The sequence below is a fragment of the Sorex araneus genome, chromosome 2, assembly GCF_027595985.1.
Source record: "Sorex araneus isolate mSorAra2 chromosome 2, mSorAra2.pri, whole genome shotgun sequence".
NCBI lineage: Eukaryota > Metazoa > Chordata > Mammalia > Eulipotyphla > Soricidae > Sorex > Sorex araneus.
The window spans coordinates 263,856,708-263,871,972 of record NC_073303.1 but is presented as its reverse complement, the minus strand read 5'-3'; the positions used below and the strand labels follow the sequence as shown (position 1 = coordinate 263,871,972).

The 15,265-nt window shown below is 49.3% G+C and overlaps 1 protein-coding gene across 3 annotated transcripts in view; it reads left to right on the top strand.

Moving 5' to 3' along the window:
* Nucleotides 1–14,541, top strand: part of SNAP47 (synaptosome associated protein 47) — a 30,136-nt gene extending 15,595 nt beyond the window's left edge. For 2 of the 3 annotated variants that reach the window (XM_055124817.1, XM_055124818.1), the window contains one exon: nucleotides 11,342–14,528. In XM_055124817.1, the coding sequence (XP_054980792.1) occupies nucleotides 11,342–11,488 (147 nt within the window). In that variant the 3' untranslated portion in view covers nucleotides 11,489–14,528. Of the gene's footprint in view, nucleotides 1–11,341 lie in introns of all 3 variants that reach the window. The other variant, XM_004611509.2, reaches the window with a different exon arrangement.
* The last annotated feature ends 724 nt before the right edge of the window (nucleotides 14,542–15,265 follow it).

Sequence of the window (15,265 nt, the reverse complement as noted above, 5' to 3'; positions counted from 1 at the left end):
GGTGTGCTCACTTTGAGATCCCCTGTAGTACTTACCAGTGGACTCCTGAGGAGGGTCACCACTGACTGACCAGGAAGCTGAGGTCTAAGTACCATTTGCTAGAAATAATTTTTAGCTGTCTTCATCTAAAAAGCAAAAAGTAGGGCCAGAGAGAGCTGGGGAGGCTTTGTGCAGACTCACCTGCAGGAGGTCTGCCTTTGACCCTGAGCACCGCGAGGGAATGACCTCAGGCACAGAGCTGGGATAAGTCTGATCGCCTCTGAGTGTGGTTGAAAAACTAAGTAAAAATTGAAAGAGAAAAGCAAGTCCTTAGTACACTCACACTGTTCAGTGCTCAGGTTTTCCTGGCCATATAATTTTAAAGATATGGCGGTTTTTTCTCCTGCAGTTCATCTGAGAAGCAGTCTGCAGATCCAGCAGTTGGCAACCTGCTTCTCTCCCATTGTCTCTGCAGGTAACCATTCGGTACTGGAACTGGAGCTGAAGAGGCAGTACAGGGTTCATGTGCTTGCCTCGCAGGCAGCTGACCCAGGTTCAGTCCCAGGCACCACCTGGTTCTCCAGACACTGCGGGGGGTGGCCTGGGTGAGCCCTGCCACTACAGGGCTCAAGAAGCCCTCGCATAGATTGGCCCTGCCTGTTTGGCTGAGAGAGTAGGGATGGCCCCTGGGCCGACACTGCTCGGAAGGCCCCCTGCACGCAGAGCTTGTGCTGCAGCCCTTGTTATCTTCAGACCAGTCAGGCTTGGTTTTTCATGAGAAATACGGCATTTTGCCTGTTGGTTCTGGTGCAGTCCTGTAGTTTCTGAGAGGGCCCTTCTGAACCATGGTGGGCAGGTGAGGCTGTCATGAATAAGAGCCTACAGCTGTCCACCCTGAAGGCATATGTGTTGGTGAGCACTGTGGGACCAAACGAGAGCACTGTGGGTTTGGACACTAGAGGATGAGGTGGTCACCCGGAGTAGTTGGGTGGGGAAGGCCTCATTCCGTGAGATGGTTCTTTTGAGTAGAACACATGTTTCCGATTTAGGCAAGAATTCTTAGCTATGTAGCTATAGTTAAAGCATACGTAGGAATGAGTTAAATTTCTGGGGAAAACAAAAATGCAAGAAAATCCCCTCCATTCAGCTGTGGTTTTTGTTGCAAATGCTATTAAAGTCATTATGTGGAAATGTGTCTTGGTGATTTAAACTGCAGTTGGGAGTGCTGAGAGAGAAGATTCACTGTGATTTCACCAGGGAACAGCCGTGCTCGGAAGTGTGCCAGGCCCCAGCCATGTGGTGGCAGTTAGGGTCCGTCTGCTGCTGCTGAACTGTGGCCTCCACCATCAGACTGGGCGGGCACATGGTGAAGGGTGGAGGGTGAGAGAACTACATGGACTGTGGTGGTTTTGGCAGCATCCCCTGAATCTCTTCTAGTGTCTGATGTGCTCGACTTTTCCTGTCGTGGAACTGCTGTTCTGTTTACTAAGTCTGTGACTACCGTGTACTTGACCCAGAATTGGGAAACGATAAACCGGGAGCATCCTTTGGCTTTTTTTCTAAGTGCTTCAGTGTTTCCCTTTTTTGTTCTTCTCTTGTCGAGTTCCTTCAATCCTTCTTAATCTTGACTTGAAACCAGTCAGTTCTGCATTTGGTGTTTCTCCATCCTGCTTCCCTTTAACCGCTAAGGAACCAGGTGAAAGTCTAGCATCGCCTGGTCTTTAAGTTTCTCAGATGTGGGCCAGAGGCCTGATCCAGTTGTGGGGCTGCTTCTGAACCCCGCCAGCGCCACAACCACCGAAAGGGGCCCCGTGCCACATGCCTCTTGTGCCTCGTGCACTGTGTGTGGACTTGTGTGAAGAGTTGGGGCCTATTTTTAAACTCTATTTGGTGACATTTAGGGTATATAGTCTACCTCCAGTTTGTATAGACATACACAGTAAGCAAAAAAATAAAACATGTGGATTTGTTCAGTTCAGCCCCAAAATCTGTCCACTGGAAACTCAGGCACCAGTGAGCTGGTACAAGGAGCAGAGTTCAGATTGTGTTTGGGGGTAAGGAGGTGAATGAGGAAGGCGGTGGGCAGTGCACGTCCATCTCTGTCTCCCCCTCTGCTTGCTTAGTGGCAGAACCTTGGCTCTCCTCTGGTAACAAGCCAAAATAATTCTATGGGAGAAAGGGTAATGGGCCTCTACTTACTGTGACCCATCGCAAGGCATGAGGGAGACAGCTGGAAGGGCTGGAGGGCACCTGCACACAGGAGCCCTGGGGTGCCCCTGGCCCCACATGGTCCCCCCCCAAGTACCACTGGGCATATGCCAACACAGCAGCAATGAAAAAGACAACTATAGAAGAAGAAATAAATGTTCTTTCCTTTCCCCTTTTTTCCCCCCACCCACACTTTGGAAATTAGAATGTTTCGTCTGTAGTGGCTCTCTCTGGTCTCTACTCCCTGATCCTGCTGAACTTGGCCTCCTCCCCAAATCAGGGAGACTAATCTATTTTTGTTTTTGTTGTGGTTGTTGTTCTTGTTTTGATCTAAGAAAGTAGTACTCAATAGATGTTCCTTAGTCCAAAAATAAATGTCTGAATCAGTGAATACTGTGTATTTACTGTCCACTGGGCAAGGTGGAGCCTACATTTCCTTGGAGAACTGTCTTGCGGAATTGGAGTGACATTCACGATCATTCCCATCATCCATGGCCATGAGCCCGGCCACCAGTTCTCCAAGAACAGTCATTTTAGAACTGGCATCTTTTCCAGAAGAGGGGTGGTTCCCTGTTGGGCACTGCAGCCTTGAGGGCAGCCTGCCCTAGATGGGCAGGGAGGACTTGAAGACCCAAGGGGCGAAACTGGGGCCAGGCCACACTCCACATCAGGGTCATTGAGCTAGGCACAGTCATCTAGGTTTTCTCCCATCAACAGTTTGGAATCATTTAAGAGTTTTGAACAAGGAATGATGGGATGATTTCAGATTGTTTATACCTTCTCTTCAGGCCCCCTTGCTGTTCTGTGCTTTCTTCTGAACCTTGCCCAGGCTGTTCATTGTATTTGTTCATTATAGCATAGTTAACCGTGTGTTCGGGTATGAGGGAAACCTTCATAATGTGTAAAAAACTAAAGCACGCTGAGGGGCGCGTGCACTCACGGGCTCTCCGGGCGGCTCTGTCTCACCGCCCGCGTTCGGTGCTCTGGAACCGCTGTTCCAGAGCTAGACCTGGACGGCCGTTGGCCAAGGACAGGCAGAGGAAGAACGAGGACCAAGATGGTTGCTGATTAGTTACCGTTTATTCAATCTTCCATCTTTCCCATCTCCCGCACTGCTAGCTCCGTCCTCTCTCTGGATCTACTCCAGCCTCTCTCGCTTCTCTAGTCTCTCCTCCTACTTGTCTCTCCCACCTTGCCCTCTAGGCTACACCCAGCCAGGTAGCAAAATCAACATAAGAAAACCCTTCCTGAGGGCAGGGCATTCCAAAGCTCTTCCTGACTCTTAAGGTTTTTTTCCTTTCCTTAATCCAAACACTTATTAACATCTTAATACTAGTTATTTTTGTATGGACATAGCAAGAAATACATTGAGGCTTGCAAGGCAGCTCTCCTGGCAACATCTTGCCACAGGCTCAGACTACAGCATTCAGGCCAGATTAATCACTCCTAACCTAGCAGGGTCCAAATCTAGTTATCACTGTTTGGACCATGACAACATTTGTCCATGATCAAGCTCTTAACTTATAGTTAAGCATTAGGCGCTTTGGCCAGGCCCATCTCAATGCCAGGGTAGCACACAACTCTCCGCTTGCCCTGGGTCTGTCTCGTCCCTCGTCGGGACCCTGCTTTTGGGGGTGCTAGGAAGTAAGGGCAGCTGAGGCTTAGGTTGAGAGAACAGATGCCCAGGAGGAAAATATCATGTAGAGTCAAATGACATAAGGTTACAAAAGCATAGCATTTGCTAAGTCTTCCTGTGTCCATACAAAAAGGACATTGCTCTGAATAAACTATGCAAAGGACTCAAGGAGAAGAGAAAAACAATATTTACAAGTAAACAGAACACTAAGAAAGAAGCTACAAATAAGCAAAGAGGAATGGGAGCACTGTAACAGGAGTAACCCATAAATCTAAACTACCTGAGGCTATTTATCCTACAATAATGCTTCTTAGTGACTCAGATACCACACTGGATGCCGACGCTGTTCGGCCTCTTGCTCCACAGTCAGTTACTTTATCTGAATTATACCATAAGAAAAGCCTGAGTAACTGGGAATGGTGCCGAGTGATAACGCCTGATATGGAAACAGTCGGCATTTCCAGACTGGGACAGTCTCCTTTGCTGAGCTCTGATTGGGGAACCAGAGCTCACAGCCCTAACCTGTAGGCTATGTGAGTACTCACGAGCTGAGCCAGAGACTACGAAAATGGAAGCTCGTGGAGTTACTGGAAAGTGGCATGCCTTCCTTTTAACTCTTCACTCACAGTGAAGAACTGTCTTCCCTGCTGGCCCTGCTCACAGACATGTCAGCAGGAGACCAGCATGTGGCTCCCCCACCCCACCCTGCCTGCTCTACGTCCATCTCAGTCCACTTACAATCACCACGACAAGCAGCCTATCACTTGGGAACAAGCCACTTGCTGTGTGCCTGTGGTCGTTCAGACAGGGCCCATGACAGCCTGTGACTAAGGACACGGAGCTGCTCAGGGCTCTGGATCCCACACCCAGAAACCCCAAGTCAACCCAGACTGTGTGCTTACTCAGGAGTATATGCATGTGAGTCTTGGGCACCGTGCTGAGCCCCTTCTACCCCCCCCCCCACCCCGGGGAAACTGGGCCCCCAAGGAAGGGGGCTGCCAGCTCAGAAGTCTGAGACCTAGTGTAGGCCACGGTCCCACAAAGCACCAGTGTCTTTGTGGCACTCTTTGGAGCAGCTGCAGGGCTAAGCAGAGGCTGGAACTAAAGGGCAGAAAATAGATTCTTCAGCCAGGCCACTGAGGCCTAGAGGATGGCTTATTTTCCCCTAAAAATCAGTGAACACTCAAATGAATTTCAAGTCTTACTCAATGATTTAATGTCTAGATGTGCAAGGCAATATGTTATAAAGTCATGATCACTTTTTTTATTGTGGTAAAATGTGTGTCGTTTAATGCTGCCATAGATCTATGTTTGCTTTTTTGGGGGCCATGCCTGGTGGTGCTCAGGGATTACTTCTGGCTGTGCACTCAGGGATCACTCTTGAGCTTGAGGGCCATTTGGGGTGCTGGGAACAGAATGGAGGTCGGCTCTGTGCAAGACAAGGGCCCTATTCACTATAATATTGCTCCTAAATGTTTCTGTTTCGGTGGGTGACAAGGTCTTGGGCCAAAAGAGGTGATGCTCAGGGGTTACTCCTAGGTCTGTGCTCAGGAATTACTCCTAGCAATACTCAGGGGACTATATGGGATGCTGGGGATCCAACCAGGTTTGGCCACATGAAAGGTGAGTGCCCTCCCTTTTTCTCTGATCCAGCTTTGCCATTGTAAGTGGCACTGATTACATTGAAATGTGCAGCCATTACCACTGTTTCTTGGTTGGATTGGGGGGGCGGGGAGGGAGGTGTCATTTGCTTGTTTTGCCACACCTGGGAGTGCTCAGGACTTACTCAGGTGGTACTCAGGGAACCATATGGCATGCTAGGGATGGGACCTCGGTCAGCCACATGCAAGGCAAACTCCCTACCCATTGTACTATCACTCCATCAGCACTTTTTCTAAAGGTCCTTCATCACCCCAGACAGAAGCTCTACACATGAAAACAATAGCTGCTGGTTCCATCTCTCCCCAGCCTCTGGGAAACACTAATCCTGATTCTGAATTTGCCTATTCTAAGGCTCCGACATAAATAGAATCACACATATGTGTTTTAGTGTGCTATACGTGTTGTAGCTTAAACCAGCCCTTTATTCTTATTAGAGTGGGCCTGCCTTCCACCATGTGGGTTCCGTCTGTTCATTCATCTGCTGCCAACAGCACTTGGCTTATTTCTACCTTGTGGCCACTATGGATAGGCTGCCATATATTCACAGGCAAGGAATGTATGTGTCCCTGCTTTGTTTTCTTCTGGGATGACCCCTTACAAGGACACCGCTCAGCCCTAGGATGCCTTTCAATTTAACTTTCTGATGAACTGCCAGACGGATTTCAGTCTTGGCTACACCATCTCACGTTGCCACCCCCAGAGCATGAGGACTCTGATTGTAGGTCACAGTCATCCTGGTGGGTGTGGAGTGGTGTCTATGTGGTTCTGATCAGGTTGGTGCCTGTCTGCTGTCTGCACAACCTTGGTTTCATCACTGGCTCCCAGAACCCCACCTGTGCTGCCCATGAGGGCCTGGCCTTGGGCTGTTATCTGTGACTGGAGCAACTCTCCCCATCTCATATGCTGGGGTCTGACAAGACCCTGCTGTGCATGGCAGGTGTGTGCACACTGCACTGTGTCCGGGGACAGGGCGAGCGGCAGACACCTTCTCCTTAGAAGACGTCAGCAGAGGGATGGGGTGGGACACAGGGTGGTCTAAGCATGCCAGCAGTGACAGACTGCAGTCTAGATTGTTCTTTACAGCCTCCAGAGCTCTGGCTGTGCTGGAAGCCAGGTCTCTCCCCTCTTTGCTCTCGCTATTGCTTATTAATGGCCCTTCCTGATAGAACTATTTAGAGCTGCAGACAATTTGATTTATCCCAGCTCTGTTCTTAAATGGTTACTAATTTTTCGCTGCAAGAAAGTTTACAGTTTTTCAATGAGTCAGCTTAATAACAAGATCAGGTCAGAAAGTCTAGCTTATACTAAACTCATTCTAGATATTAAATGTTAATATGGTAATGCTGAAAGTCCTGGGGCTTTATCCCAAAGCAGACTGAATAGGTACTTCCTTTTTCAGACTGCAGATTTAGTTGGCAACTCCCATGCTGGAAATGTCTGGGTCTTGGCCTTGTGCATGGCGTGCCTGTCCCTGCTTCAAAGCCACAGAGAGGGCACACTACAGCCTGTCCGGGGTCCCCTTGAGGCACAGCTCACAGCGGAGTCAGGGGCCTTGACAGCTGGATAGAGCCATCTATTTAAACATACTTGGCTCTACTTTGTGAAGCTATCTTTCTGCCATTTATGTTTTTCCTTAATGAAATAAAACAACAAAATGGACATTGTTAAAAAGAAACATCTCGTGTCCATTGTGCTGTGGCCTGTAGCATTTGCAGGGACAGAGGCCGCAGCACATGGCGACAGAGGTAGTATCTTTGGGGAACCCAGGCCACACATGTGTTTCTGGCCCTGTGATGCCTCTGGCCACTTCTCAGCTACCTCCTCTGGTCCCTGTATGTTGGTGAATGAACCTGGCACCCTCCATGTGGGGTACTGAGTGTTGGCCCTCACACAGATGCATGAATGACTTCCCTCCATGTACCCTTTGGCACTTATCAGCATTTCTTTCTCCCAGAACTTGGTGCACTTTAATTTCTGTGTAGGTGCAGTTGTAACTGGAAGGAGGCTAGCTGCTGGTTTACTTGAGACTGAAACAGGGACTTGGGGAAGATAGTCTGTGCTGAGCCTGGGCCTTGACTCAGAGCCCAGTGAAGGCTCATTCAGAGGCTAGTTGATATTTCAGCGCCTGGCAGCATGAGACGTCGATGACTAGACAGCGTGTCATCTTGGGCCACAGAAGTAACAACTGTGTTTAAGGTTTGGCCAGACTTCATGGTCTCCATTCTTTCCACCCTGTGTTATATGGAATGTACACGATGCTATTTAATTGCTCCAGCCCCTTTCATAACGGAAAAAGACACTGGACCCAATATATTCCAGAGGTACTCATAGGTTGAAGATCAGCTCAGTAATATTCTTCGCAGACCTAATAGCTGTAACTATCTCTTGTACTATTGCAGTACTAATTTCAAATGTGATTTCGGTAGGCAGATCAGAAGGTCTCAATAGGCTGCATGGAATGAATGGCCATTGTCTCAGTGAACATTTTCCAAGTCAAAAAAATCAACAAGTTCAATGGGAATTAGCTTTGGTTTAGACCAGTCATTTTCAACCCTTTGACTCCTGAAACTATGATTGAATGTTACTGATTTAAACTGTGCACTCGGTCAGGTGCAGCGATTTGGTAAGTCTATCAGCTGTCTTGGTCACAAAAGAAACTTGTAGGGGCTGGAATGATGGTACAGAGGGTAGGGCATTTGCCTTACATGTGGCCAACCTGGGTTCAGTCTCCAGCATTCCACATGGTTCCCTGAGCGATGCCAGGAGTAATTCCTAGGTGCAGATCCACCAGGTATGACCCAGAAAGAAAAAAAAAAAAAAAAACCTTATGTATCTGAGAGGCAGTCCTGGGCAGCCACTGTTTTCACTGTGGACAGGAGGCTGCAGCTGAGTCAAGATGAAAGTAGAGGGACCCACAGGCTCTGTCACAGACAGAGGTCTCTAGTGGGCTATGAAATATCTCGGCTATTGATCTCATATTGAAATAATATTTTAAGTTGATTGAGTCAAATACTATGGAAATCATGCTTCTCACAGTTGCCTTTCTGAAATGTGCATGTTAGAAACAAAAGGACACCGACTCTCTGAACACTGATGCCCTGCCCTGGGTGCTCAGGCTGCAGGGGCCAGCACAGCCATGTTTTAAATGAACGTGTGATTTCTGTCAGTGTCCTGGTGAGATGGTCTCTGACTCACTCATTGCACCAGAACACAGTAGTCTAATGACAGCAGTAGCTGAACCTGTCAGGAGCTGATTGTGAATGTGCAGGGATTTCTCAGTCCTTGTTTGAGAAACATGTAATCTGAAGATTAACAGAGAACAAGTTAGGGCACATTTTAGAAAAACTAGGGGATGGAAAACAGGAAACAGAAGTGTGTGTGTGTGTGTGTGTGTGTGTGTGTGTGTGTGTACATGCGCGCATGTGTACACTTTACTCTCTACTTTTTCTTTCCTGTTACAAGTGTGTTTGGACGTTGGGTGGGAGGAAGGTAGATGAAAAGGTACCACCAGCAAGCATGACACAGTGCTTACCTGACAAGCACTGATTTGATTTTGAGTTTAGACAACTTCTGTGTGCTTCTTTAAGTCATGGCACTGCTCCTCTCAGCTTGAAACACCACGACCACTTTTTTTTAATTATAAAAATGGAGGTGAGTTAGGAAGGAATAGTTGGACCAGGCAAAATGGCTCCAAAAAACCTGCCTCACATGGCGGTGAGTTGTGAATGGTTTGGGGTTTTTTATGCTTCTCTGGACACCAGCCATATGAAATCATAGGAATAAGAGATGGAAGAGACCTACTGTATGAGGTCATTGCAGCCCGTCCCCTCCAGAGCCGACTGACCCCACAGCAGAGTTTCCAGAGCTTCATCCAGTGTTGTCAGTGACTCAGCTGATGGGGTTTCCACCAGCTCCCAGGGGGTACATCAAGGCAGTAGCTGAGGTGAATGAGATTTTGTTCCTCTGTGTCCTGGTGGAGATCACAGAGACTGTCTGCATATGCAGGGGTGACAGGGTGCTCCTGCCTCTTCTGCTGCTTATTCTGACACCCTCAGCTCTGCTCACTCCCACACCCCTCAGAGCCGCAGCAGGCCACAGCTCTGAGTCTTGGCCGAAGCCACCTTCCATAGCATTTTATGGTTTTCACAGTGTGTTCACATTGGTGATCTCATTTAAGCCTTGCCACTGCTGGGAAAGGGTCGGCCTTACTCTCCTGCCCACTGTGTGGGCCATCTCTTTGCCTCTGTCTGATACTTGTTGAGCAGACAAAGCAGCTCAGATGCAGCATGTGTGGCATGAGATACCCCAGACAGTGAAAGGAAGGGACCTAAATTGGCAGCAAACCTGCTTTTCCAGTACCACATGGGCACCAGCACACCTTCTGAGATAGCCCATGGGGTATCTGTTTCCCTGGGAGTGACCTCCTGCACCTGGCATTGGCATTGCTCCCAAGGGCACCGATGAGACCTGCTGAGAGTAGTGATCTCGGTATGGGGCATGACCCATCACCAGACTAGACTAAGCATCCTCAGGGCTAGTCACCTATCTGGCCAGAGCCGCCGTACATCCCCACAGTGACAGAATATAAGGTGAGCTGGGGGTCGCAGCTTCCTTCCTCCCTGCAGCCCAGCAAGCACCAGCATTTTCCACACAGCTCAGCTGGGAGAAGGGTCCCACCTGTGCACAAACACACATGAATATCCATGTACATGCACACATGGGCATGGTGCTCACAGTACCACGTGAACACACATGCACACAGATATAGAGACAGAGGCAGCCTGAACCACTGGCAGCTGGAAAACAGGACACTGAGTTTTCTGCCTGATGAGTCAGACATCACACCTCCATTTTCTTGACCCAAGCAATGCTTTGAAAGTTGCTTAAAAATATTTAGCAACATTTGCTCACACAGTTGCTCACCCTAAAGTCAGTCCTTTTTGTTGTCAGTTAAAAGATAGCAAAGCTTTAAGCACAGACTCAGTATGTAAGCATCTCATAATGCAGTTGATCTCAGTAGAATCAATAAAATGCAAGATCAGGTTCAGGAGATGATATGAAATATAATGTAAGCAACAGAAATGGGGATAAGGGCCACCACACTGCCAACCAGTTTCAGTTTTTATGTGAAATACATCAGACATATAGACAAGAAAGGGGCTTTGAGGGCTGGAGTGATAGTACAGTGGGGAAGGTGCTTGCCTGGTAGGTGGCTGACCTGGGCCCCTGGGCCCGACACCCCATAGGACGCCCTAAGCTCTGCCAGGAGTGATTCCTGAACACAGACCCAGGATAAGCCCTGAATACTGTCGGTGTGGCTCTAAAACAACATTAATTAAAAAGGGGCTTTGCTTTTCTGTTTTATATCTTGTCTTTCCGTTTGAGGTCTGCAGTTGGGTACTTGACACACATGATAAAGGGCAGTTGTGTGACTGGCAGGCAGCAGAGTGCTGGGCTCCATGGCCCTGGTTCTGCCCTGTTCGGGGGGTGGGAGGGAGGGGGGTGGGAAATGCACACAGGCGGTAACTCCTAGCAGAGCAAGCCTCGGGTGGAAAGGAGCTGTCAGTCCCTCAGAGCTCAGGCCTGCTGCACCCATGGCCCAGAGCAGGACCAAGGGACAAATACCTCATCCCAGCCACTCTGCCTCCTTGAATCAGCACCAGAAAGGGCAGAGCAGAGGACTCAGCTTCAGGTCAGATTCTGTGGTCCTCAGAAGGTCACATCATTTCTGCCAGCTCACACAAACCTAGAAACTATATTATCAAAGTCTGAAGTATTGTAAAAGTGATGGAAGGAAATGGATACTTTTGAGACTTACAGAAAAGACAGTCCCCCTGTCTTGTGCTTCTCTCTCAGATTCTTAGAAAGCTGAAGAGTCTTGCCTTGGATGCTGAAACAGAGCTGGAGAGACAGGAAGAGGCCCTGGATGGCATCACCTCAGCCGTGGACCGCACAACTGTGACCATCAACAAGCATAACTGTCGAATGAAAAGACTGACCTAGAAGGAAAAGAAAGCATGGAGGTGACCACTCAGAACAGACTCACTTCTTTGAGCATGTCAACCCCTGCACGCTTCCCAAGACAAGAGCTGGGAGGTGACTCACAGCCACAGGCAGGTAGAAGGGCCGTGTAGGGGCCACATGCACTGCAGCTCGTCCACCGTGGCAGCCTGAGGGAGCCCCACAGCCATGCTCAGCAGCACTTCCTTTAGAAGTGACCACTTACACATCGAGCAATCCCAGTTCTTCAGCCAAATGCCCTGCATTTTCATCCTTTCTCCATGCTTGCCAGGGTCAAAGAACAAGTTTCATCGTTAGGAAAGAAATCTTTCAGTTTCTAACTAGGGATCATGCATGACAGGTCTTAACCTGCCTTCTCCTCAGGCTGTGTGGGTCCCTTTACCTTGAATTGGTTCCCTTTTTTGTTTGGAGGATAGCCAGTTTCCTGTTTTGTAAAATTCTAACTGAAGCTCAGAGCCTAGCATGCCAGTTGTCATCCTACACATAAACACCTGAAACATTTTCTAACATAAACATAGTAAGTTAACATGCCTACTTTATGTCCTTTGCATGCAGGACCCCTTCTTGCATCCACTGTACTGCATGGTCTGACCACGACCAATCAGGACCCAAAAAAACAATAAAAAGAGGGGCTGGAGCGATAGCACAGCAGGTAGGGCACTTGCCTTGCACGCAGCCAACCCGGGTTCTATTCCCAGCATCCCATAGGGTCCCCTGAGCACCACCAGGAGTAATTCCTGAGTGCAGAGCCAGGAGTAACCCCTGAGCATCGCCGGGTGTGACTCAAAAAGAAAAAAAAAAGATAAGACTTTTGGCGGCCGTAGCAACAGTACAATGAGTAGGATGTTTACCTTGCACCCTGCCAACCTGGGTTCTGTCCTCAGCATCTCATAAGGTACCCTGAGCCCACTAGGGGTGATCCCTGAACACAGAGCCAAGAGTAGGCCGTGAACACAGCTGGGCATGCAAGAAACAACAACAAAAAGAATTTTGTTCTTTCTTGCCCAGTTTATATCCAAAAGCAAAAGAAATGCTAGTTTTCGAATATTCTTAAGGTAGCACTGACTGGTGCTGCTTTTTACCTGGCTCTGTGACTAAGTTGGCAGTCCCTGGGAAAGTTCTGGGGGGAGAGGTGGATCCCGCCCAGCCCCACTCCATACAGACCAGTTTGACTGCCCTGAGTGTCTATGCGTGGACCAGAGTGTGTGTGCTAGCTCTGCTGGGACGGCACTCTGCCCACCCCCTTCACTCACTGTCCCAGTGATCCTCCAAACCAGGTGAGTGAGTGCCATGGGGCAGAGGTGACGAGAAGCTCAGTACAGCAGACCTGTACCCACCAGGTCTGGAGGCGAGGGCACTAAGATCAGGACAAGGCCTGGCAAGTGCCCCCCAGAGGCCCTGCCAGCAGGTCCTGCCTGCTTCTTCCAGCTGCTGGTGTCCCCCTCCTCCCCAGCCCCAGGCAACCCTCGTTGGTTTCTGGATGGCTCCGGTGACCATCGCCCCGGTCTCTTCTCCCCTCTTCCTGTTACGAGGACACCTGTCATCGCATTCTGGACCCTCTCTAACCAGGGTCATCTCCCCATATCAATCCTGGCCTTGATTCCATCTGGAAAACATTCTGGGGTTAGGTGAGCATGAATTTGGAGTGTCCAGGATGCTCAGCCGTAGGGAAGCAGACCCATTACCAGACAGGGCAAGGGGCATGTCTAGACAGCCACTGTCACAAGCCCTTCCTACTCGCCGTTCTCAGTCAGATAAATTAGTAGAAGCAATGTGCTTTGTGTCACTTCAAAATGAAGTCAGCTTGTCCTTTCATAGCTCCTTATCCTCACCCATTATTACCATTTCTCACCCTTATAACCTGAAGCATAATAGAAAAAAAATGCACCTGCCGAACTGCGCTGGCTTCTGGACTCCAAGCACACACATTGTCCTGCTTTCCCAACTGCTAGTGTGTAAAACTCAAGTGACAAAATCCACGAAGGACCCCACATTGCCATGGTCTGAATCAGGCTAGGCTGTCTCCTACATGTTTACTTCCTAGATGGCATCCACCCTCACTTCCAAGTCAGGCCCATATGTGTTTCTCATGGAGTTTCTCCCCACCACATGTTTGGGACACAGGGACAGGGACAAACTGTTTGCCTTGTTTCTGTGTCTACAGAGAATAGTCTCTGAATCAGGTTTCTCTCATAGGCTGTGCTTCTGTTCAGTTTCACACACTCCAGAAAGCTGACGGGAGACACCCCTCACGCAGCCTGGCATTGATACCACCACTGGGCTGACACGTCACCCAGAATTCTGACTCTTGTGCTGGGAGTCGGCGATGAGCAGTGTCTTTCTCTCTAAAGACATGGCCGGGCTGAGCAGGAACAACCACTTCAGCTTGGTCTCCCACGCCATTTTCGCGAAGATAGCCTGGACTAGTGAGCAAATGAGCATGTTCTGTTCCAATAAAATCGTAAAATTAGAATTCCGTATGTGCATTTCATGTCACAAATTGTTATTCATTGTTATTTTCCTTAGTGACTTGAAAACTGAGCAGGCCGCTCGTTTGCAGGCCCCAGGATAGGCTGGTGCCCAACAGACACATCCTGTGCGGGTGCTGGCTGCCTGGCCAGGTCTGTCCTGCAAGGAGAGTCACTCAGCTCCCTGGCCCCACACTCCAGCCACGTGAAGCCCAGGGCTGCAGCCCAGACAGTTTTGTCTCTCTTCAGGCCGCAGCTCTAGGAAGGGCAGAGTGTGGTGGGTGTTGGCTGGGCTGATCCTACAAGTAATTTCTCTAGAGGCCAAATCAGCACATCAGAAATTTCACAGGTAGAGAAAACAAAATTCCATCAGTGCTTAAGACTTCTCAGGCCTGGGGATAGCTCAGTGGCAGAGTATGTGACCCCCAGCACTGCCCCAGAGCCACACAACTGCAGGCCCAAGGCCGACCATGGCCACGCGTAGGCCCCTGCCACACTGATAACAACAATGAAAGGAAGGAACGAATCAAACCAATCTGGTCCTACTTTATTTTTTACCAAGGAAAGTATTTTATTTGGGGCGGCGGGGGCGGGGGGGGGGCGGCCACACCTAGAGATACTCGGGTTACTCCTGGCTCTGCACTCAGGAATTAATTACCCCTGGTAGTGCTCAGAGAACCATATGGGATGCTGGGGATCGAAACAGGTTGACTGTGTACAAAGCAAGCACCTTACTATCATTCTGGCCCCAAGAAAAGTATTTTCAAACACCACAGAAAGGGACATGCCAGGAGTGGGGGCAGAGAACCCTGACTAGTATGGGGTGTGCCATGCGCAGACACACTAGCTACCCACGACACACCGCTCCACACACCGCTCCGGATCCACCCTGTCAGGGCCTCCACCCTCTCACTGCTGCCAGTTCATTGTTAGCCACTGGGTTTGAGTTGAACTTGAAAGACATGCAAATCACAGTGCTCACATTTGCAACTGATTCCCACATCCACGTAATTCTTCAAGCTTTTGGCTCCGAGCTGGAAACTTGGCACAGCAGTAAGTTTGTAGAGAGGTAATTTTCCCTGATTCACTTTGAAAATGAAAAGCCACAGGGCTGGTCCTACAGCTTGTCTGAAGGCGAGGGTGGTCCCACTTCCCCAAAAGACTTCTCAGTCTCGCCTCTTAGCAGCCTCAGGAGAGGCGGGCAGCAGGGCAGCCTGGGGAAGGTATCCATGCACAGACACCAAGCCCCCCCACCAATATGGAGTAGCCATCCTGGGGCCAGAGCAAAGGA